Source organism: Apus apus, chromosome 19 (assembly GCF_020740795.1).
Source record: "Apus apus isolate bApuApu2 chromosome 19, bApuApu2.pri.cur, whole genome shotgun sequence".
Lineage (NCBI taxonomy): Eukaryota > Metazoa > Chordata > Aves > Apodiformes > Apodidae > Apus > Apus apus.
Window position 1 is genome coordinate 4,569,466 of NC_067300.1, and position 25,381 is coordinate 4,594,846.

Genomic DNA, 25,381 nt, shown 5'->3' on the forward strand with positions numbered 1-25,381 from the left:
CCAAGCACAGCCAGAGCAGCTGCTCTTCCAGCCTCAAGGAGGGCCAAGCTCCTTGTCAGCTCAGCATAGCAATCCCAGGTTTAAACTCTGCATAGCTCAGCCCAAGCCACTCCTTGCCAAACCCCCCCTCCTGCCTTCATTCTGCTTATGCAAATATATTAAAAGCTTCCCATATGCAGGGAGACTCATTATGCAGGGAATGTAACAACACTGGTCCCTGAACCTCATGAAGAATGTAGGTGGTGGCCAAAGGAGAGGCTACGTGATGGAACTGGCTGGTTACACCCATCTCTGAATGGCTCCTGTGTCCCAAGCTGCTGTGCTAGAGCTGCTGAGACAGGAATGTAAATTGTGCCTCCCTTGTAAAGTTGCATAAACTCCTAGTAATGTCATTTTTAGATTAACATTTACATTGAAGAGAACACTAGAAGTCTTCATTGTTTACATGCACTATGGAAATAGATTTAAATTTTTTGTTTACACACATTTATTTACAAGGCACTTACTGATTACAAACCAATGTACATCACTCGTTTACATGCATAATGTAAACTATGGAGATTTTGTACTTTTTGCCATTCAATGCTTTACAGATTTACATTGCTCACTCCACACAGAGGAAAGAGCCTCCTTTCATCTCAGTTCCCTCTGTCCTTCAATTCCTGCATTGCCTCTCCTAAAAAAAGACTTGCCTCTGCCTGGAAAACATAAAAGTTGATGTCTCCTTTAAACAGATAGCATAAAATCCTAATAGGAAGACCTTGTCAGCAGAACCTCAGCATGACTAAAAAAGCCAAAGCAGAGAAGAAAAAGCCCAACAGGGCCTATCAATTTGTACCAGTGCAAAGCACCACCTTAATGCTGTTTGAGAAGAACCTTCACGGTGCTTTCTGGGATGCTTCAGGCATCCAGACAAGTGGAACAGGACTGAAAACTTGCCAGGATATTTGTGTGAGAGAGGAACTGTGACTGCAACCTTGTTGTACAGTTTGTCTCAGTCGGTAGCACCCAGATCTCAGCATCCAGTTTCCTTTTGGATGTGCAGGAGCTTTCCCACAGCAGAGCTGCCATCCTACTGCTGCTCCTGCTTGGGCCTCCCTTGCCCAGTGGGGCTGAGGAAATTATTTCTTTTCTTTCTTTATCATAAGATGCTAAAAGCTGAACCCAAGAAAAGTCAAAGCTGAACCCTGGGGAATTTTAAGATTTCAAAGTCTCAGAGTGAACACTAAGGACAGCCAGTCTTTTTTTTTTTTCTCCTTCCCTCTTTCAAGGGCATAAAAACTACTTGGAAATTCAACATAAGTGGAATGAACAAGTTGAAGAGCAAACAGCAAGATGGAACACTCAGAATCATAATGTTACCCTTCTAACATTTTTTACATGGCATTGCCTGACTTTATGTCTTGAGATCAACTTCTACGCCTTAAAAATTGCAAAAAGAAAAAGTTTTTCACTGGTTTAATAAAAGGAAAATAAACAGCAAAGTTTAAGCCTTTCACTGAGCCTAACATGAAAATTTATTTATTTATTCATTTTACTGAAAAGTTAAACCAACATCCACTTCAGATCAACCTTTCTTAATGTTGTTTTTTTCTTTTCTGTACAACCAGTGAACCACAAAATCAATTATTTGTACAGTTCTAGTGACTAGCAGATTAAATTCAATGCAACAGAGAGAAAGCAAAGGGAATCAGTGAGGAGGGGAGAGTTGGGAGAAGAATGGACTGAAAAAAATGGTGGAAGCAGCTCTAATAGATCTTGTCTCTACTGAACTTGACATGTGTTTTCACAACTACTTTAATACAACTTTAATCCACATTGTTGCTGAAAACAGCTCCTCACCAATGGGACCCTTAGTCCCTTCCTGCCTCCACCCACACAGTCTTGTCCCTTCACTACCACCTGGCCAAGAAATGAACAAGATCAGAAAAGAGATCTATATGAAAATTAGCTTAAAATAACCAGCTTTTCAGCACATCAGCTGTGGTTTTGTCCAGCCAAGCCTTGAAAACTACCAAGGATGGAGATAACCTCTTCATTGACCTGTCCCAGACCTGCCTCACCCTTCTGATAAAAACAATTACTTGGGGTAAAAAAACCCACAGCTTTCTTTCCCCAGGCACCATCCCAATCCATTCAGAGCTAGTTTGTGCAGTCAGTTACAACCTTTCCAGTCTCAGGAGCTGCTTTTCCTTTATATACACCCAGGGACCTTATTGTAACAAGTGTACATAAGCGATCAGTCCTGTCACTCTGCAGGTGGAGGGATGGGACAGGGCTGGCTGGTTTGTTGTCACATCCCCCACTAAGTCTTAAATCTGTTGATGTATTTTAACCAGGCTTGGCAGAGGTCTCAGAAGGATTCTGCATTTGCAGGTTTCATGGAATTAGGCAGCCTCTGGATGGTCCCACTGCAGGAGAAGTTGCAAGACGAGCAGATCTTTTTATACCCCAGGGTTTCCCTGCTCTCTTACACAAACTGCCAGATTTCCCCAACCCTACTGTCATTTCAGAAAATGGAATTATACTCCCACACATCGAAAATCTACATTTCTTCTTGCACATGCACATTCCCCTTCCAGCCCTGTGTGACCATCCACTTCATATTGCTGCAGTCCCTCACGTCCAAGCCTCTTGCAGCATTTAATTAAGTCTGCCCAGCAACACAGAGCAGAGGGCTCCTGTCACCTCCCACCCTCGGAGAGGTGGGGAGGGAAATAAGGCATGGAGAAATGAGTTTACCCACAACCACACCATGACCCTGGGCCAAAAATCTAGAGCCTACCTGCATCACCTTGGCCAGGATAACTGTGAGTTCTGCCTCCCAAGGCAGTGTGTCCTGTCCCTGTAGGGAAGCTGGCAGTGGCAGCCTGTCCATGCAGCTGGACGAGACCATCTCACCACTTCCCTCTTTGCCTCCCATGTCCCACCTCTAGCATCAAACAACAAAGCCTGTTTTTTTGTCTAGAAAAGATTTTTTTTTCTAGAACATGCTTAACCAGAGCAGCATCATTAGCAAAGCATTTCAGTGCTTCTGCCTGGTTATTTTTTGTGGTGTATTCCAGTGCTCAATCTACTGTTTCTTTTGCTTTGCCTTAGAGCTAAAGAATCTGTTTCTGGGAGTAGAAAAAAGGACAACACAACAATATACTTCAAAGTAGAGGACTGAGGCTGTTAACTACTGTTTTGTGGTAACAGGAGTGTTTTCTGGTCTGAGCAGTGCCCTAGTTCCACAGCCAAGCTCAGCTTTATCTATTTTCCAGCCCGTACAGTACCTGGTACCCAAGGCTCTCATGACTAGGAACAACAATGAGGATGGTGATAATGAATATTCAGACATCCCACAAACCACTCTCAGCATCTGCCATCCTATCTGCATTAGCATCAGAGAGCACAGATAATGATCAAAGCAGCATTTTCCTGCCAGAGGCCCCCCTAAAACAGCCTTATTAAGTATGAATCGATGCTGATTAACGTGCATCCTCATGCAATTGTATCCACTGTCCAGGAGTTAATGCAGAACATTTCCCCCTTTCCTTACCTTTCTACTAACATCTTGTGCAAGGTGCAAACCTTGACTGAGGGTACCAGGAAAATCAGTGGTTCAGGTTTCTTGAGAAAGAGGCCTAAATTCTGCTAAACGCAATACCCAGAAGGAGGGAATGAGCCCTTGGAGACTGTAACAGGGAAGTGCCTTTCCATGCTAGGATGGTAGACTGGGATTCAGGATTCCTATGAAGAGACATCAGCAGTTATGTTGTTGTACAACAATTCTGATTTTGCAGTATAAGAAAGAGCCTTGCTGACTAACACGGGCTCCTTGTTTGCTGCTGGCAGACTTCTGGACATCAGCTGTGATGGAAGACATGTTGCATGTTTGAGTTTGGTGCTGCTGCATTTTTAATATCACCTGTACAAGTGAGAAAATGTTGCGCTTTGCCTTACGCTGCTGTGGAGCCTTGACAGGGGCTTTATCTCAGCTGGTTTTCAGTGGAAATGACATGGTCCTAATGTGCTGTGTCCGTGTTCCTGCACAGCAGACACTGGGGAAATCACCATTAACCAGGTGACAGTGTTGCAATTAGGGATGGGTGAAGCCCCCTTGTCTGATTTCACATCTGCTCCAAAGCCTTGGTTGCTGCAGTTGGTTTGAGGTCTGCTGCTATTGGCATTAGGACAAGAGCCATGGTCGGGTCAAACCTCGTTCAACAAAATCACAAGTGCCCCAAGGAACTGTCTGACTGAGGGACAAAGAAAAATCAGCCAACCAATAAAAGTGTGGGAGAAAAGGAACACTGAAAGAGAAGACTGCAGAGAAAATTCCCATGCTCCAAATCAGCTGCTTTTCTAAGGAAAGGAGCAATATCCTTAATGTAGAATATGTGCCTCCCTTGGGCTAGTCTAGTGCAAAGAGCAATTGAGAGACATCATTTGGGAGGAAAGAGGCTTCTATGTTGGAATTAAACAGTTGACAAAATCTCAACAGCTTTACAGATTCTCAAAGTCAATTTAAGGAGCCCAGAAAATGAGATTTTACCCCTGTGGGCCTCAGTAGAATGATATCTTCTGGAGGGTGTGTGTGATCAGAGACCAGCTCTTAACTGCTACAGTTGGCTGTGGCTCCACTAACTCACCACAGCTAGACTGCTTTGGACAGTCCTTAAAAAATGCATGGGCTCAGTTTTCAAGTGACCAGGTCTGCCATCAGGGCCAGATATTAAAAACAAAAAAACCTTCAACCTCTAACCAGCCTCCAACAGCTAGCCAGCCTCCTACCTAATGGTTCCAACTGCTCTGCTGAAGTACACGAGGTTTTTCCTTCCTCCTCAGCTGACCACACTTGAAGCTGCAGTTAGTCCCAGAGAGTGCTTCCAAAGTGCTGAACTCCCAACGGCTCAACCCATGACACACATGGCTGGATTTCCCCAAGCCCTCAGTCCCTTCCTTCAGCTTAGTGCCTGGTATTTGGCCATGAGATGCATCTCTGTGTGCCCTTGCATTCTTCTACATCTCTCTCAATTCCCTCTCTAACTACTTCCACTGGACTCTGTCTTATATCCAGGTGCTTTTGGGAATAATGACTTCTCCAGCATTATGACCAGCTTGCAAGATCTTTCTCAGATACCTCCCCACACCATGAGCCTCCTGTGCATGCAGAATGTTACTCCCCCTTTTCTCCCATGTTGGAAGAAGGAGGACGTTGTGTCCTCCCCATGCTACAAGAGTCTTTCATACCCACTTCAGCAATATCCAGCAGAAACGGAGAAACACGGATCCCTTTCCACTTCCCATATGTAAAACTCATCCCAGACTGAGATATCCCTTCAGATTCTTAGCAGCCTCCTCCAAATCAAAAGGGAATTTACTCCTTATCCATAGCAGACAAAATTAAGAATCATCAGCTTCACATACACACAAGATTTTAGCTCCCTTATAGAGGTGGGGAAAGCAAGGCCATGGGGCACACTGCCTGCTCTGGGTGTGAATTCTCCCTCATGACAAACTTTTCTGGAGAGGCTGCCCACAAACCTCTGTCAGATGTGACACAGGTATGGCTGAGTCTGCCTGGAGGAAGAGGAATGGATTAAATGACCTTCCAGACCCATTTCTCCATGATTCTTAGAGACAGAATCCCAGGCTTGATGGATCTCTGGCCTGACCTACAGTGACAGTTCTGGGATGTGCCTGAACACATCCGTTGCAGGCATCTCTCCCACTACAGCCCCTGTAGACTGCTGGGGTGGCATTCAGCTGAAGAGCTCTTTAGCAAAGGGCAGAGCCACTGCCAGGGGCATCGTGTGGGGCACAGATCTGCAGTCTCCATCAGAGAGCATGTTGGCAGGAAGGGCAGGAGGAAAGCTGGAATACCCACAAGCAGGATGAAAGTCTTTTTGAAAAAGACATGTTTTCTCTGTTCCTCTGTGCAAGCAAAGATATCGTCAGTGGAAGTGTGGCAGCATAATTTCTAGTTTTTGGGATTGTCTTCCCCCTGAGCTGTTTTGAATTAAGAGGACAAGCCAGGACAGTATCTTCAACCCATGCTAACCTGCTCTTGCTCTGGGCTGGTGTGAGGGGAGGAGATGCTGCACTCCCTGCAGGCCATGGGACAGGCACAACTCATTTTTCTTCCCCACGCATAGACGATTTGTCACAGGTTGCTATTAGTCTGCAAGTGCTTTTGGCTTTCTGCCCATGGGAGAGCACTGCCCCATCCCCCAGACATCACTTCTGTGCACACGTTGCCACTAGGTTATTCACTAGTGCTTTCCTACCTAATAGTTTACCTGGCTGTGTTTGCAAGTGTCTTTCTGAAACACGGTAGGACTTTTGAATATGTAGAAGTGGGTGAGTCTGTGAGAGTTTTGCAGCCCCTTTGGGGTTTAGCACAAATCTCAAGGCACTTGCTGGCTTATTCCCCTTCACTCCAAAGTGTTTGCTGCTTAAACTGGGGGCTCATGTGAGCACCCCAGCTTTTTGTGTTAAAAAGAAAAAAGAAATGTGTGTTTCTGGATACCACAGCTGGCAAGAAGAGTTTGAAACAGGCAACAACAAAAGCTTCAAAAGCTAGAAAGCAAAGGAAAATCCCAATTCTGCCCATCCTCTGTAGTTTTTTAATTGGGAGACTCTTAAACCAAGACCACAGTCTTGGAAGCAAGTCCAACTCATACATGGAGATAATCTGTGTGGGAACTGCCATACTGATGAGTGTTTTGACATCCTGATGTCTGTTCTTGCCCAAGTGAATCTTAAGCTATCGACAGTTCGCATGTCTGAGTTTGGTACAGAGCCTTGGTCTGCCTGGAGGTACATTGATTGGAGAACCCTGCTTGTGAACATACCTGTGAACTGAACTGTCACCACAGGTGAAGTACACCCAGACTCTTTTTCTCTCAATCTCTGTTATGCACATTGTCCCAGTGCCTTCCTCTCACTCCATTACCTTCACCATCACATCTGGGCCTTTGAAGCAATTTTCATTGCCAGCTAAGGACCATGAAGAACCAAAGAAGCATTTCAAGGCGGAATGGGAACAACGATGCATTTCCTCATTGACTACAAGCCTTGAGCCCATGCGAAGTGTCTGAGTTCCCACCACCTAACAACTTATCCAAGCTACAGGTGCAGTAGGAAACCAACATACCTGTATATTTTATATCTGGTTGTAAATCCTTGACGATGTCTTTCCACAAAGGATAAGTAGCTCCGCGAGTGGTGGAAAGGGCCCCTGTCTGAAATAAGCCAATCAAATTCCTTGGAGACATGTTGGTTGGTAGCAGTTGGGTCCTGGTGGGAGGGCTGTACTAGTATATGGTCCCATATAAACAGGAGGTAGAGGAACTCAACAAGCCTCCAGTTCATGCTTTTCTGTCTGCCTTTTTCCTCTCATTCTTGCTCCATTCTGTGGAGTCCTGTTGAAAAAGAGAGGGAATAGGAGGAAGGAAAGAGAGAGAGAAAAATGGAGGGAAGGAGAGGGAGGAGGGAGAGAAAGAGAGAGTTTAAAACTAGGAATTGTTTTGATTCTTTGACAACCATCTCTCAGGGTGATAACAGACATGAAAAGTCAAGTTTTAAAAGATTTCAGTCTGCCTGCACTACAGCTTAGAGTATTTGACAGTGGTTTATTCATGTACCTAAGTGGTGCCTTTATCTTCCTGAGCTTATATCACCTTTGAAATAGCCAAGTCCTGACCTGAGACATTGTCATCCCAGATTTTCCATAATTTCCCCAGTGAAGTTCTCCTCAGTGCTGTAAAGGCAAATGAAGGCCGGGTGCAGAAGGTGGTCTCACCCTAGGCTATAATTACCCCCTTATTGTCCCTTTAATGCTGTGCCAGAGAAACGTGTCTTCTGCTTTCATGTCTCTCTGATGATCTGTAATCCATACTCCATGCAACCTGAGCAATCTATAAAGACCCAGCTTTTACTTTCAAGTGTTGCCAGAAAAAGAAATAAAACAAAATAATTACCTAAGCTTCAGTGATGAGCACATGGGGACACACGGACACACACACACACATGGCTATGAAATCCTGCCAAACTTTGAAAGAGAAAAATCACCTCAGCCTGCCCTCCTGCCTGGGTGTTTGGGAGGTGCATGTCTGGTGGAGGGGAAGAGGGTCTGCTGGTATTTCAGTCATGGTAGCACCTCGAGGCTCTTCTCAAGATCAAAGCTCTGCAGGGTGGCATGCTGAACATGCAGAGCTGGTGTTGGAGCTTTACTGGGGCGCTGAAGGGGGCGGGATGGTGTCACCTCCCCCGGGTGCAGGGAGCACTGTCACTCTCACGATGGGAGCACGGCTGCCCTGCTGCCCCCCAGGCAAACAATGGCTGCTGACAACCCTGCCACAAGCCAGCTCCTCTCCCTCAAGTGTTTAACAGCTAAACAGACCAGACATATGATGAGTGGGAAGGGAAACAGAGGGGTGAAATGCCTTGCCAAAGGTTACGCAGCAAGCCGCAGGTACAGCTGGAAGAGAGCCCTTGTCTCCCCACTCCCATTCCCAGCGCTGCAGCTATTGGATCACCCGCCCCCGCAGCCACACTCTTGGCTCCCTGCTCCTCTCCCAACAAAGCTGGTGGGGAATGGAGAGTGGTTTCCTTAACTAGCACCCCGTGCCTGCCGTGGACACCCTCCTCTACTGCTTCTGAACCACAAGACGGTTGCAACAGCAGTTGAGCATATCGGGTTGTGCTCCTCATCACTAGGATAAGAAGCTGCTGATGCTCTGAAGAAAGTCCCTCCATATCCAGGATGCGGTTCTCCTCCTGCCTACCTCCTGTCCATCTGGCTGCCTTGCTGACTTTTGTGGAGGATGTGTCAATACAGAGGGCATGCCTGGGTAGGGAGAGAGATCTTGAGGCTGCATCCCTCCCTCTGGGAGCACAAGCCTGGCCAAAAGTTGTCCTCAGGACAGCTGACACCCACCTATGCCTGCAGAATATAGTGCAGAGAGACTGTAGCTACCCTTTAAAGCAGGAGATGTAAGGCTATGCAGAGCTCTCCTAGAGAAGATACAACATCAGGTGTACTCATACATTTCCAGAAACCCTTATGGGTTTGAGTCAGAGTCCACCATAAGCACTCTGAAAAGCTGTAATTCCCAAAGAGAAAAGGTTTTGTTAAGAGGGTAAGAGAGGCCAAACTGAGACATGCTAGGGCTGCCACCCACATGAGCAGCACTGAGGGTGAATGTGAAACCTTGCCTGGTGTGAGCAGCATAGTGTAGACCAGAGGACACCACCATCTGTGGCTGGAGTGGCCATGTCCTCAGCTCCAGGAGTTTCCACCAGGAAGATGCCAAAGCTGCAGCCATGGCAGCCCAGCACGTGTGTCTTCTGCACAGGCAGACTGAACCCAGGGAGCCTGTGTGTGCACCGGGTGTGTGGGAGTCTGCACGTGTGCACAGCATGAGTCTGGGGAGCTGCAGCAAGCTCTGCAGCACTCGGGTTGTGTAAGCCTGGTAAATAATGACAGTCAGCTGTTCCATGGCATGGAGAAATGGGGGGGAAAAGAAGTATGGGAAAGCCAACGAATGTTCACTTTTCCCGTTGGGCTCATAGAGACTTCTTGCTCATTGCAAATAGAATATTGCTGTTATTACACCTACTGGTACCTGTAGCTCCTGACTGAGGAGGTTGTTCTTGTTCTGGAGGCACATGTTTAATATTAGCCTTCACCACCGACTCCTATTTCACCCATAAACGTGGCAGTTCTCAGTGCTTTAGTCCCTCTCCTCTCAGAAAGGAGTGTTTCTGCTTTACCTTACAAAACCAGGGTTTGGGGATTCTCTAGCCTCACATTGAGATGGAGCAGAGCCTGCTCCAAGTGGGCTTACAGTGCAGCTCTGCTTCCACTCACAGTGCTCACAAACCCGAGGTTTGAGAAATGCTGCTTTTTTGGGAAATCTGGGAAATGCTCCCAGCGACTTCCCACCCTCAGCATTCCACAGTTCCACATCAGGAGTTTGTTCCTTCTGCTTCTCCATCCAGGCTGCTCCTCTGCCTTCTGCTCTTTGCAGATCTACACTGTCCCACCCCAGTAAGCAGCTGCAAACTCAGCACATTTGCCACGAGGCGGGTGTGCAGATTTGCTGCTGCTAATGATCAGTTGTTCCGGACACGTTGTCCAAACTCGCTTGGTTGTCTGTTCATTAAATTCATCCATAACTAATTCCTTCATCAGCCAGTCTGGATCAGTTTCCCTTTAAGCATTTCACTTCCTATTGAATTTCTATTGGAAAGAGAAGAAGGGAGCTTTTCCATACCAAAGTGGGGTTACAGCTCATCTGCCATTCCCAGCACAGTGCAAGTGCAAGCTGAAACACCAGAAAAACCCAAAAGACAGGAGTTTCTGAGAAATCCCAGTGTGTCCTCCCCAGCACAAACATCATACATTGGGGAAATACCAGCTTATAATATAGAGGAGACATTCACTAATTCCTTCATGCAGCTTTTCATTCTCTCTTCCTTTCCTTTTAGGTTAGAATCAGGATGTTTAGAGCTGTGATGGCTCTTAACCAAGGGTTAAGACATGGGGAGAACATGCTTGAAGATCTCTAGAAGAAACGGGCACGTCTCCAGTCTGGATGCTGGCTGTATCAGTGCTGAGAGCAGGGAATGGTGCCTGAGGCAAGAGAGGATGGTAGAGCCCAAGTGGGTCTAGACAACTATCACACCATCAACTTAAATTTTTTAGTAGTATCTTTTTCCCCCCTGAAGCTGCTGTAGAGATGTTGTTTCACATTAAAGATTAATGCACACCACGGGGCTAGTCCCCGTGGAAGCTATAAAGCTTCCCAAAGTGGGATTATTTTGTGTGTAAGGCAATATTGTGAGGTTCATTCCATCTAACTCCTAACTAGTTTGAATCTGAAATTAATTTGTTAGGTGTTTTATGGGGCTCAGCTGATGTAAGACCTGTTTTGGGGGTTTTGTAAAAGGGATGGGGAGAGAAGGGGCAGGGAGGTGATGTGTCCAAGAATATAGCCATTTGGAAGGAGATCCAAGACCAACCAAAAGCTAAATCTGGCACAGAAGCAATCTCTGCACTAAATGGGAAGCTTGGGGGAATCAGACAGTGGGTTTTGGTCCAGGAATCCAGCATTCTGCCCAGTTCTGCCCCAGACACCCTCCATGACCTTGGGCAGTGCCCTTACATGCTTTTTTGCCTCACTTTCCAGTTACCAGCATGGAGACACAATAGTATTTGTTTGACTACTTGGACTTGTTGAAGAGACCATCATCTGCATGTAGCACCTTACAAAACACAGTCCTCTGCCCTCATGACTCACTAGGTGTTCCTCTCCTACAAGCAGTGAATGTCAGTTCTCTTCAGGGTCAGCAAGCTTTGTCATCCAGCAGTTATAAAACCTCACCAAACCCAATCCAAACCAGAAAAAACCAAACCAAGCTACAAAGCCCATTTCCACCCAGGAGACCTACACAGCAGAGCAGTGATCTGGGTCCTTCTGATTCATGTCAACAAACACCATCATGCAATTGCCACATCTGTTAATAAATGTGATGGGTGGGTGAGCTAGGACATAGGCTGGGTTTCAGAGTAACTAAGTACTAGGAGAAGAAAATGTTAAATGTGCTCATTCTGAGTCATGTTAAAGCTTCCAACATTGTCCATCATGAAGGCACATCCATCAGGGCAAATGGACATAGCTGTTACAACCCCTTTTAGTTTGTTAGGCAGTTTCAGATGGCCTTATCCTAAGCTGAATTCAGCTTGGAACAATAAATGTTCCTTGTCTTATGAGTCTTCAGGATTCTTGGAGGAAAAATAGGCAAGTGCTTGCTGTAAAGTGCAAGTTGTATTTGAATGTACACTTAATTTCATCGTGATTGATATCTGTGTGTTAATTATATTCTATTTTAGGCAATACCTTTGCTGTCACAAGGCAGTGCCTTTTATCCAAGGAGTTCAAATTGAATTAGAGACATTAATTAAAGCTCTCAGCACTCTAGCAAGGCAGGCAAGTGCTGTTACTCCCATTGTTTCTTGAAATAAGAAGAAAGGAATAAAGCTGGGTGTCTACTTAGCCACTTAAAAGGTAATTTTTATACGGTGGGGTAGCTCAGAATGATAGATTTTGTGCAAAATGATACTGCAAGGTCTGTTTCATATGAGGGAGGCTGTGTAGTGCCAGATCCCTGCTATAAATGGGAAGGCAGAACGCAGGAGCTCTGATGCTCCATCGCTTGCTGTAAACACTCCACTACTCCTCTGCCTCCTGGGATTTCCTACCTTTCCTCTAACCCCTGTACCTTTCATTTATCCCTTCTATTAGATTCAAATGGATCTTGCACATATCTCTTCTGTTTTCTTATGCTCATTGTTGCAAACTATTTCCATCAGAAATGCAGACTCAGGAAAGAGAAATTACTGCACGCATTATTTGCTGGAAAGAAATAAGTCCCCTATCACTTTAAGCTTCACGCACCAATAATTCTTTCTTATGTCCCACATTTGGTTCTTGGCAGGTTGAGAGAGGTTTCTGCCTGCTGCCATTTACCAGAGGGAAGAGGCTAACAATTGCTATTTGTATCCAAAACACTTCTGTTCTGCAGCAACTTCACACACTGCTTTAGGATGCTGATAAATTAGTAAAAGACTGAAGTGTCAAGGGAGAGATGAAACAGCTTATGTTAGTTTAGAGCTTGACCCTGCAAAGTGACAAACATCTGACCTCATTTCAGCAAACTGCTTAAGTGTAGCCTTAATTTTAAGTACTGGAAAAGCTCTTCTGGATTTTATTCAACTATCCCTGCTTTAAGGTAACTAAACATGCACATTCCTGCTAGACAGGTAGATACCGCCCTACACCTTCAGGATTTAACTTCTGGCAGGTCACTGGGTACAACTGGAGCAATCACGTTTTTGTCCTGCACCTAATGCAGGGGTGGTCCATGAAAGTGCTGGAAGGAAGCAGCTTTAGCTGTCTTCTCAGCTAGACTGAGGACATCTTTGGTGTGTCAGGGCCAGGGGAAAATGGATGTCAGGAAACATGGATGAAAATGGATGCAGAATCCAACCTGTCAGGGTTTGTTAAGTCATGAATGTCTGTGGATAAACCTGAGCCCTGAGAAAACAGAATTTGGCCACTTCTGACCTAGATGTCTTTTTAGCTCAAACTACAGATGCTGAAATCTGACTGGAGCCAGAGACGGAGCTGCAATTCAGCTCTGGCTCTGACTGTCTGGATGACTGTGGCACATAACATTGTAAAATCCTAAATGATTGTAAAGCAGTTTCTTTATGGAAGTGGAATTCCTCCACTTCAGGCAGTGATGGGTGAACACCTCCCCATACCTGGGTAATTCTGCACTGATCAGTGTCTAAATTTGCACTTATTGTTTAACGATTTCAGTTTAAAATATGCATGAGTGCTTAGACCTGAGGGATATTTATTAACTGAAACATTTTTGGGTGAGTGAAGACAGAGGATAAGAAATATTCCACCAAAACTACCAGCACAGTCCACAAATCCACTGCAATTTTGCCAAATTGTTCATGCTGAAAAAAATTATGATTGGGACATACCAGTGTTGTGGTTGAGAGGGCACCAAGAGGAAACATTTCAAAATCTCCATTTGAAACTAGTAGAGATTTTGCTTTTTCTCCTTTTAATTTGCCTCTCCAGCCTCTTAAGAGAGAACTGTTACAAAAACAGTTCTTTTGACCTCAAATGACTTAGAGGAGAAAAGGTTGTTTCCTTTTCAGTTTGTCAACACTTTGCTTACAACTTGTCAGAATATTCAGTGAACCAAAACCACCCTACCAATCCTTTGTTACTAATGCAGTTCAGCCAGCAGCCTAAAGGGAGCAGGTTTTGTGCAGAAACTCTTAATTACTCACTGCCCAGAGCGAGGTGAGAAGCTCACCAGTAACAACCACGTACCTGTTTTCAGCTCCTTTCTCTCTGCACTTCAGCTAATTATAAACTACTGGTGTTATTATGATGAGGATGAAAGGCAGCTTGATGCAGCAGGAGTGCAACTTCCATCAAGCCCATCAAGGCTGCAGGGAGACCTCATAATTGCCTACAGGCTGGAGATGGATTTTTTTTACACGGGATTGTAGCGAGAGGACAAGGGGGAATGGATTAAAACTGGCAGAGAGGAGATTTAGATTAGACACTAGGAGGAAATTCTTCACTATAAAGGTGATAAGACACTGGAACAGGTTGCCCAGGGAAGCTGTGGAAACCCCATGGCTGGAAGTGTTGAAGGGCAGGTTGGATGGGGCTCTGAGCAACCTCATCTAGTGGGAGGTGTCCCTGCCCATGCAGGGGGTTGGATCTAGGTGATCTTTGAGGTCCCTTCCAAACCAAACCATTCTACAAATCTACAAAGTTACAACATGAGGAGATGCTGGACAGAAGGTATGAAACTACATTAGTCCTTATTATAAACGTACTAGCCAAGGTGCCAAAACCAGCACTCTGAACTCCAGCACCCACAGCCACATGGTTCAGGGCTCTGCTTAGAAACAGCGTCCATGTAACAGTGCTCAGTAGATTGGAACCTGAATCAAAGGGATATACACACAGATTCGGTGAAGTATCACATTTTGAAGACAGTCCTGCTGAACCTGAGACCGGAGCAGTGTCACACTAGGTACAAACACAAACCAGCAAGGCGGTCCATGCCCCAAAAAGCTTACAATCTAATTAGAAGACCAAGGACACCAGATGGCCAGGGACAGATGGGGGAACGCAAGGGAAGGGTGAGATAATGCTGCTCAGCAGGCTGTGCAGCAGTGGTGTCAGCACACCAGCAGCCCAACTGTTGGCAAGGTCTGGAGAGCTATTGTCACAAATGAGAGCTCTAAACAGGGAGGCTGGATAATGAGCTGGCTTTGGAGATGTTTGCAAGGAACTCCTCTCATTTGTGAAGTGGCAGAGATAGACTGAATATAGATTCGAATAATGGTGATAAATTGCACTTTTCTGAGCTGCTTATTAAAAAAAAATATGGTGGGTGGTGAGTAGAGATTTCTATTAAACACTTCCCTGAACTTGAAATTATTTCTACTATTACTAAACTATTGTCCAGGTTAGTTCACTTCCCCATAATTCCCTTCTAAGTTACACAAAATGCAGCTCTGTCTTCTGTCCTCCTCAGTATTTATACACCTTATATCAAAGTCCAGTAATCTCATAAATGTTAATAGGGTTTTATCCTTGCAGGAGCTTGAGGAGATTGGGAAATGCTGTTTTTCCCATTTTGCAGAATGGGAATTGAGACACGGGGTAGATTAATGGCTTGTTCCACATCATTTTATAACTGCTTCAGGAACTCAACCCAAATCTCTTAACTCTCAGCTCAATGCTACATCTCCTTGCACTACCCTTCCTACGCACCTTCATGCTACTATTCCAGAATTAGCTAAGACTTGCCACAGAGCTGCTAAGAATCTTTTTGGATTGCTCATTTCATGTCAGAAAAATGCCAATTCATCAGAGGTAAAACACTTTGTAGAATTCCATTGATTTAAGGAAAAAAAAAATTAAAAAGCATTTTTATAAAGTCAGCTTTTCTTTGGCACAGAATGTGTCGAGTGCTCTGTTTGGAAAGGATTGGTTCAAGATTGTGTTTTGGTTTTCGTTGCATGTTGAGTAACATACATTAAAAATCAAAATGAAGTGTTTTCTTAAACAGAATGTTTTGACTGAGCCAAAATAGGTGTCCAATTTATGCACAAAAGGAAATGTCCAAATTAGTTCAATACTTTTCTTGCATTTTGGCACAAGACACACCTGCAAACCCTACACAATGCAGTGAGCAAAAACTACAGTATTTCCTACAATTTTTACTGGAAATTTGAGAAGAAGAGCAATCTGAAAACTAAGTTCCAAGAGGCCCATATCAGAGTCTAGAAACTCTGGTTTTTGCTTTCATGCCTGTCCCATTCTGTGTGCCCCTCTTGCCTTTTAGTATATTCCATTGCAGCAATTTGGACCTGCAAGCAGAAAGTTCACGGTAAGTAAAATTGATGCCAAAACTGCCTTGAAGAGCAATATTGTAACATTCAATCCAAAAGGTCAACTGTTATCCCACACCTGACATTCTTTGCAATATTTTTGTTGTTCTGTAGTTCATTCCTGGGCAGGGACTTCACCACCACAACCACACAGAGTGATCCCACTCCATAGGGTTTGGGAAATGCAAGCTAAGGCTGCTTATGTTGATATGTTAGGAAGCTGAATTTGCCTAATGATCCTTGCAGATGATAGACCTTCCTGTTTTTCCTGTCCCTTAGAAAGGAGCTTAGCTCTGGAGCTGTTTGCTTTGTGTGTTCCTCAGCCCTAACTGGAGGAGCACAATGAGTTAAAATCCACAGGCCATTGCTTTTCCTGCTACAGTTCCTGCTGCTGGGATAATGACAGCCCTGCCTGCCAGGATGAGAAGCACCATTGAGCTCAGCACTTCCTATGGGCACCAGGGTCTGCCACCATTCAGGCTGGATGAATCCAGAAGAACCAAGGGCAGCTGAAGAGGGGAGGGAAAAGGGACCTGGAGCTGTTGGCAGCTGCAAATTCCAGCCCTGGGCAGATCCGCCTCCCTCATCACACTGAGATGATGACAAATTTGCTGTGGCCATAAAAATCTCCCTGTGCACTGAGGCAGCCCAGCTCCTGCAGCCACTGCCTGAGCCCCACGTGCCACAGTCCTGCCAGGCCACCCCAGGGACAGGGGCAGCAGGGCTCAGCCTCCTGCAGAAGGATCGAGCCATAGCCAGAAGGAGGGTGGGGGTAACTGCTCACTGACATGGGCTGGATCACCTGCACATCCTGGTGGGTACTGCCCAGGGGTACACCAGCCATTTGCTGGGTATTTAGGAAGTCCACAGGACACTGGTCTGAGGCTGAAAAGACTCAGGTTCAGCTCCTTCTCCCTGACACCCCATATAGAAGGTACTGGCACAAGCGCTTAAATTCAGGCTAGAAATGTGAGCTAGAATGTGTAACAGCCCCAAATAACAGCATTTTATTGGCAGCTTCTGAAACAGAAGCCAGAAATCTTGAGTGCAGTTCTCCTGCTCTAAGAACACATCCACAGGCTCTGCAGTCACAGCTTCTGCTGGAAGGTCTATTGAAGTCAATGAGCCTTGGGTTGGATCTCATTGCAAAAAGATAATCAAATATCGTATTAACTCTTAATTTAGAACAGCATATTAAATTAGAAGCTCAAATTAACCTGAAAATGCATTTATATAATGAAAATATTTAAAATCTGTGTGTCACGAAGGTGGGAGAACTCCTGGCCAGAGCCACTCTCACCAGCCTTGATTCCCAGAGCCTGTGTCCCTGCAGCACTGCACTCCAGCCTATTCCCTGAACCCTAAGCCTGGGTTCTCCACCAAGACAGAAGGATGTATGGAAAATAAAGCCATCTCATACCTACCAGTATTAAACTGTCAAACACAGAGGACAGTTACCAGCTAGACCCTGACCAATGCCAAGAACTGAAAAATCCCAGAGGATATTGAGACTCTGCACTGGCATCTGACCATCACAAATAGTCTCTTCCATCAACACACTCATCCTGCAACACAGATTTCCTAACAACATGAAAGGACTTAGTCCTTGCTGGGATTAGAGGCCAAAAAACCACTCAGCTCTGAGCATCTCAAACACTAAAGCAGTTTGGTACCCAAGTTTAAGAACACCTCTAGCTGTGAGTTTTATTTATTTCTTCTTTGAAACTGTTCTGCTCCGTGCTAAATCCATCTCCAGACCACCTGGAGCGTTTGAAAGTCTTGGCTGTGATGCTTGTCTGTTTAGATAGACTGTAAGTAGAGCTGGTCAAAAAATTTTGACAGAACAGTTTTTCACAGGAAAACGCAGCTCTCTTGAAATGGAAACACTGCATGGGAACATGTCAATTTTGACAAACTTTTTTATGTTTCAAGTGTCAAAACAATTCATTTTGATTTTTCCTCTTCATTTCAGAAATGCTTCATTTTTGAGGAGATAAATATTTCTTTTTCTGTTGTTTCAATTAATTTGTTTTGACATTTTAACATATTCTGGATGGTATTGGTATATGTTTAAAATACAGTATGTATTGTATGAAATAAGTGATGGTGTTTTGTTTATTATCTGTTAGCATTAAACAAGACTAAATATTTCTCATAGCATTTTAGGGCTTCAGCACCACAGAAGCAGAAGATATTGATGTTCTCAAATTATTATTGCTTTAGAATTTTTAGGCCATAAGAGCTTTGTGGGACCACAGGTCTCATTCAAAGAGGACCTCAAAAAAACCTGAACAACCACAAATCAAAAGATAAGATTTTCCAAAGGAAGTAGCTTGTCCTTTTTCCAAGCAGCTCTGTCAGCTCTATAATTACATAGCCCAGCTTCACTTCTCTCTGCACATCAGAAAAACTAACTTCTTTGCTGGTTAAAAATAAAAATAATAATAATTAGAAAAAGTTGTTTTTCCCAGCATGGAATTTATTTATAATGTTTTTATGACCATAAGGGATTTAAAAGTCTGAATACCATTGACCTCCTGAGGCCTTTGGCTTCCAAACCACTTATGTAGTCTTAAAAGATATATTCCACTTCCTTCCTGAAGTTTTTTTTTTTTTTCCTTCTTCTTCTAAACCATATTTTTGCTCCTCCATGCACAGCAGAGGGGAATTGTTGCCTGCGAATTTGCGCCATCGAGTCTGAGTAGGTGGTGGTGAAAGTGGTTGAAAAAAAGGGCAAAGTGAGTGGCAGAAGGGAAAGGCAGAAGGACCTGCAATGAGGTCACTCCACTGGTTCTTCATTTCATGGATGAAAATGTCCCCAGTGGCCCCAGCCATTCCCTGGGGTTGGAGAAGGGCTGGAGGGCAGCAGGGCCAGCCGAGGGCTGCGAGTGTCACAGGCTGTTTCAAATATTTACATTTTTAAATGTTTCATTTTAACCAAGAACAACAAACACAAAGGCAGGGCCCTGACACAGACCTGTGGGCACTGCTGGATGGAGCAGGAGGCAGAGCATGGCTGTGCACAACCACCCCCCATTCCCTCCTCCTCCCTTTCATCAAAGAAACATGTAAGAGGGTGTGAGGGCACCCTCCTATCCCAAGGGTGCCAGCCCTGCAGAGAGAAAAGGGAGATCCCAGCAGGATGAGTGTGGTGGTTTGTGCAATAGGGATAAAAAAGGAGGAGCATCCCCTGTCTTTGGAGGTTTTATTAAAGTATTGGGGGCTTCTCTGGCTGCCTTTCCTCATAAAGGGACATGCCCCTACAGCCAGGCACTGCAGCTGGAAACACGAATTCCCCCTGCAGCTGCTGGAAGTGTCCCTCTGCAGAGAATCATAGGATGGTTTGAGTTAGAAAGGACCTTAAAGATTACCTAGATCCAACCCCCTTGCATTGACAGGATCACCTCCCCCTAGATCACGTTGCTCAGAGCTCCATTCAACCTGGCCTTGAACACTTCCAGGGTTGGGGCAGCCACAACTTCCCTGGGCAACCTGTTCCAGGGTCTCATCAGCCTCACAGTGAAGAATTTCCTCCTCATGTCTAATCTACATGCAGATCCCTGCTGTCTCCTGTTGCTCCAGCTGGCCTGTCACTAGAGATTACAGCTTTTTGCTAATAGCCAGGGCTGCCAGAGCCTGAGACTCCCATTCAAGGCTGATGTTTCCACCTCCTCACCCCAAAATGTTCATCCCAGATGACATTTCCGACTCACAGCCTAATCTCTGGGGTGGTAAAGGAACAAAGTGCTTCAATTTGTTTCTGTAAGACATCAGTGAAACAAGTTTAAGGTATAAAAAGATGTTTGAGGAGGATAAATTTTGATAACTGCTGATTATTTACTTGGAAGTTGATCTTATCCTTTCTCATCAGCACATCCATAATATTGTATCCCCACCTCTGACAGCCACTATAAAATTGAACATGGAATTACCCCCTATCTTGAGGGAAGCCACACTATGGAGTCTCTTTGGAAAGGAGAAGTGCTCCTGCAGGGAAAGATTGCCCATCCATGCCAGACAATGCAAATCATTATTCCTTCACTGCCAGAGGATTTGAAGGCTGCTGACAGATCAAAAAGAATTGGCTGGACACTTGACCTTTCTCCATTGCCAAGAGGAAATCATTGACCAGGAAGAACAGCACATGTTCTACTAGACTCTACAAAGCCAGGGAAGAAGGTCTGGAAGAATTCAAAGCTATTTGTAAAACAAACACTGCTGCTTCAGCTCAACCTGTGCAGTTGGCCAGCATTGCCATCACTCGTGGCCATGCTGAAGAGGCAAATTTGGTTTGGCATCTGCCAAGTGCCATCACAACTCCTCCTGCTCCAAAGGAGACATTCAGAACAGGACTGTGCCCAGAAGGCTTTCTTGTGGATGCTGAAAGATTCACCCCTTTGCAGGCTGGGAACAGGACAGGACATGGTAAACTGTAATTTAATTTAGTTTCATTGGCAGAGTGTCCTGCCAAAGGGACAGAGCAGTCCCCTCCACCAGCATGCACACAGTTGCCTTCTGCTACATTTTCCCCACTGCTTGATAGATCCCCCATGTCTCTGCAGCCTCCCAAAGTGACTCTGTCTGAAAACAAGCCAGATCAGGCATCACATTTGTTTCTTCAGCTGCCTGACTCCCAGAAAGATCCTGTGCCATCAGCTGGCCAAATCCAAATCTGAAACACACCTCTATCCGTGGTCGTCATTAATTAATTCTGCTTTGACATTCCTCAGGGCACTGAGCAGCTAGTCAGAGCTGCTGGAGAAAGAGGCACTGCTGAGAAGCAGGAATAAACAGACTTTCCTCAACTGCAGCCATGGAATTAGATAATAAATAGCTAGTTAAATGAATAATTTTTGATGAGTGGTAAATCAAATGCAGAACAGGAACACAGCTAGCTGGCTTATCCCTGTGAAATCAAAGGTGTTTGGAAGGACTTTCCAAAGAAAGAAGCATATTTATAGTTTACTGTGCTGATGAAGACATAGCCTGAAGTTACCCATCATGTCTAATGTGACTGTTTACAGTGACAGACAGCTGTTCTTGGAGACTTTAGGCTTGTTATAATATTCTTGGGCCCAAGCAGTTCAAGGAAGCTTTCTCCTAATTTCCATCTCCCTTTTCTCCTTTCTCCTGCCTGGGTTTCATGCCAGAAAACATCTTTGTTCCCACAGCATCAACAGTTTCCCCCCAGCGGCTGTTGTGTGCCTCACCTGTGCTCCTCAGGGAGCTGCAGGTATCAGCCCAAAGTTTGGATTCATCAGCTGCTTCTTCGATAGAACCCTTAAATGCCTCTCCTTCCTAAACCCATGTGCTCTGTCCACATTTGTCCATTAACCACACAACAGAGGCTTCAGTGACAAAATGTTATTCTGCAGGACTGGAGGAAGCTGCCAGGAATTCTGGCAACAGCTGGGATACAGGTACAAGCCCTGTGATGTTCCTGTGCTGAGCAGATGGTGGTCTGATCCCTGCCAGCACCCAGAGAGCCCCCAACCCCTGAGTGAAGAAGCACATGCACAGCTGATTGTATTTAAACACTCCAGGTCTCTGTGCCCAAGTCAAGCACAAGTCACCCACGTTTCAGGTCCTGCCACAACAAACAGGAGCAATCTGCTGGTTGCCCTTTGCCCACAGGCCTCCCATTCCTGTAAGTCTTTGCTCTCCTTTGAATCTCTGTATGCCTGGGGATACAGGACCCCTTTCAGACACCCTCATGTCTTTAGACATTCCCTCTGGACTCTTCTCCCATTGCAGTGAGGTTTTCTGATCTTAGAGCTAGGTCCCCTGCCTGTGCACCTTCATCCAGACCCTGAATCAGCCCAGTTAGTCCCTTCCCTCCTCCTTCACCCACCCTCCTCCTTCTTTATCCATCACAGCAGGTGCAGCCGAGACACTTTATTTATTAACATGTGCCTCTGCCTTAGTGACCTGCTGCAGGAGGAGGAGAAGTGAGGTAAGTGTGCAAAAATGGAGAGTAAGAGAAATTGAATTAAAGAAAGAGGAACAAAGAGTTGAAGGTGTGAATGAGAAAGTGCAACAGCAGAAGAAATATGAGAAAGATCTAATGAGTAAGAAAGATACTTAGAATTAATCTGCAATCAGATTCATTTTGTTCAGAGAGGGGACAGGATGGAAGTAAAGACCACAGACTTCCTTATGTGCTTCTGTTACTGATTTACTCTTTGACTTCAGACAAACCTTTTCATTTACTCCTTTTATCTCCCCCTGCCTGTACCCTTTGAATATATGTTATTTGAGGTACAAATGGTCTTTAACTGTGTGTAGCAAAAGGGAAAATGCAATCATAGGCACTAAGGCTGAGAGACATTATTTTTAACACATACTAAAATTAAGCACAAAAAAGTGCTTAGGGATTGACTGACAATGTTCAGAATTCATGTTGAATCCATCAGATAGTTAGTGTCAAAAAAATAGGATAGAAAGCATTTAAAAGAATCAAAGTCTGTGACTGCATTATTTTTTAATTGAAATGCATCATATTGAGATGTTTACAAAGTAGATCTAGAAGGAAATGGGAAAAAAAAAAAATCATTTAAAACAACCAAAACACCACAAAAAGTGGAATAATACAGTTGTAAAAAAGCTTTGCATTTCTGCAAAATTCAAAGTTTTGAAGTGATTTTCTTTTCTCCTTTCCTTCCAGTCCCAAACATTTAAAAAAAAAATATTTTCAGTCTCCCCCCCACTCCAATTATATTTGAATTGCTAACATTAATTTTTTCCCTTCATCCTTTGTTTCAGAAGTAAACTGACAAGAGAGAAAAAAAAGAAAAAGAAAAAAAGATCATTATTCACCTCTCCCTACTAGGAATTACAAGAACTGTCAGATCTTCATAACAACATGAGGGACCTCAGCAAGGCAGAGTTTCTGTGAATTTCTCAAGCTGATGACTTTCATAGTCTTTTGCTCTCTTCTAGTCTAAACCTGCATTCAACAGAGAACCTGAAGTAAAATAATTAGATTTTCAGAAAAAAAGCAAATCCTTGTCTTGAAAATGAGAGAGAACTTCCCAGGAAATAACCTGGGAGAGACTGGAGACCGTTTTTTCCATTAGAAATTGCCATCTACTCCTGTTTTATGTTAAGACAGTCACAGCATCCCTTTTTCCTTCTATTTCTCTGAATTCTTTTCACTTTCCTCTTGGGGTTTTTAAGCACCACTGTCTCTAACATGTAACCAAATGGGCATGAAGTCCACCCAGAAAACTGGAAGGTGTGATGTCCAAATGCATCTGACTTTAAGAAAATAAAAACAAACCCAAAAAGCTGAGCTCCCTGCAATCACCCATCCCTGACTCAAACCACTGAAGTGCCTGGGAATGAGAGACAGACACGCAGGGATGGGAACAGCATGTTCCATGGACCCTGCTCCTCAGGTGACGTCTGGCATCTGTCTCTGTGCCTGATCTCTCTAGCAGAGGACCCTGCTCACAGCCACTCACAGGCAATCTCAGACCCAGGGGTATTTAGGGAAGTGTCAGCTGCTTAGTTTCCTGCATCCAGTGGATTTCAACAAAATAAGGCAGATATGTACAAGCCAGGCACCTAAATATCTCTGGTTGTCTTTACATTGTTAGAGAAGCTGGCTCCTGGATTCCTGAGCCACAGACACTGCATTTGTGTTAGTTTTTTGGAGGGTTTCTTCAGGAGGAAGCAAGCTTCCACTAAGAAGGAACCCAGTTCTGGGTATATTTTGTTTTATTAACATCAGTTGTGGGCAATATGAGCAAGCACAAACCCTCCAACATCTTCCACAATCCTTGAGCCCTGTCCCAGACAGCATTGAATGCTCAAACACCGTGTGTGCCCACAGGGCACACAAAATGGATCCTGAGCATCTTTTCCTACAAAAACACTACAAAACATTGAGCTGGAAATCAGCCCTCATATCTTTTCAAGAGCCAGGAATTTTAAAATTGCACATCAAATAATATCCAGCGTGTATCTTGGCTCCCCTGTTGATTTTTTCCAGCTCTAAATCTTATTTATGGAGGTCTGCAGACAAGCAGGAACGCTGCACAGGGGCACCAGAGTGTCTTTGTCCCCAGCCCTTCCTTCCACCTCTGTTATGGCACCCGAGGGAGGGTCATGTCCCCAGCATCAAAGGAGCGTCCCTGTTATCTGAGACACGAAGGATTTGGGGACTGTACTTCACCACTCAACTGAAAAGCTCCCTTGGAGAAGCAGCAGTGAGAAAAAAATAAATGGACAAAATTTCTGTCTTCTTTGTCGTTAACAAACAAAGTAGTGAGAAGCACTGCGGGAGAATCCACTGGTAGGAAGGAGTTGGCAGCCTCTTTTGCTCGTCTTTTTAATGTAAGAGCTTTATCATTAATTGCTATTAACTGCAAATGTTTAAATTGGTAAAAAGACAAATATTCTGCACTGAACCAGAGGTCTTGTCTCAGGCCTCTTGACGCACAAGGCATGTGCACACACACTTGCACACTTTATTATACGTGTTGTGTAAGTAAAAACCCCATTTCTATGTGCAAGGGAGGGAAAGACATGCAATTAGCATATTCTGCCTTTACATATTCCAGCAAAAGGCCAACTTCATTAGTTTAATATGAATTAATTCAGATCAGACTTCTAAACACCGAGTCGTTTTACTGGGGCGGAGGGCAATTAGATACAAACCAGTTCAATGCTGCCCATGACTGGAAATGTAAAGCCTCAGTACTGCTGAATATCTGTCTTTGGGGGACCACATTTCCTGAGGACACAGATTGTTGAGTTCTCAAAAAAAAAAAAAAATTCCAGATTTTTTCTTACGCCAAACTTCAGGCTGAGTTCCCAGGGTGCCTCCCATCCACTGTTGGAGCTGGAGGGCTCAGAGCCACAGCATTGGCTGTAAGAAATTCAGCTCCTCCACATGGAAACACATGCATTTCAAAAGCTCTTCTGAAAGCTATCAGCCTGAGCGACCTGCCCAAGGTCATATATAACGTGCTGGTGACAGCCTCAGGATTGAACTGCCCTGCCACAAAGCTGCTTTATTCACACAGTGCTCCTGCATCCCAAACCAGCCCCTGCTCCCAGCCTGCTGCTTTCCACTCCTTGTCACAGTATCTTTAGAGACACATACGTCCTGTGCTCCGTAAACCATAATATACCTACAGTCTTTTATTCACTATCCATCACCATGCAGTTTTATTACAGACCCCTGAATTACCCAGCCTAGTCTACAATCTGCTTATTCCTGCCAGTCATCCTCCCTTTTGACCCTCACCACACCTTTTGGCCTCATCGGTGTTCTAAGCCTTTCAGGTACTTGAAATGCAGAGACAATTCTGATTCCCTGGAGGAAATCCAGCAGAATTTCTGTAAGGCCAGTCTGCTGGTCTCTGCTTCTCTCTTTTTTAAATG

General features: G+C 44.6%; 1 protein-coding gene across 1 annotated transcript in view; it reads right to left on the reverse strand.

Moving 5' to 3' along the window:
• The window catches only part of BRINP1 (BMP/retinoic acid inducible neural specific 1), an 86,802-nt gene that overhangs the window by 51,473 nt on the left and 9,948 nt on the right, over positions 1–25,381 (reverse strand). The window contains exon 2 of the mRNA XM_051636916.1: positions 7,142–7,409. Within this exon, the coding sequence (XP_051492876.1) occupies positions 7,142–7,359 (218 nt within the window). The 5' untranslated portion in view covers positions 7,360–7,409. The remainder of the gene's footprint in view (positions 1–7,141; positions 7,410–25,381) is intronic.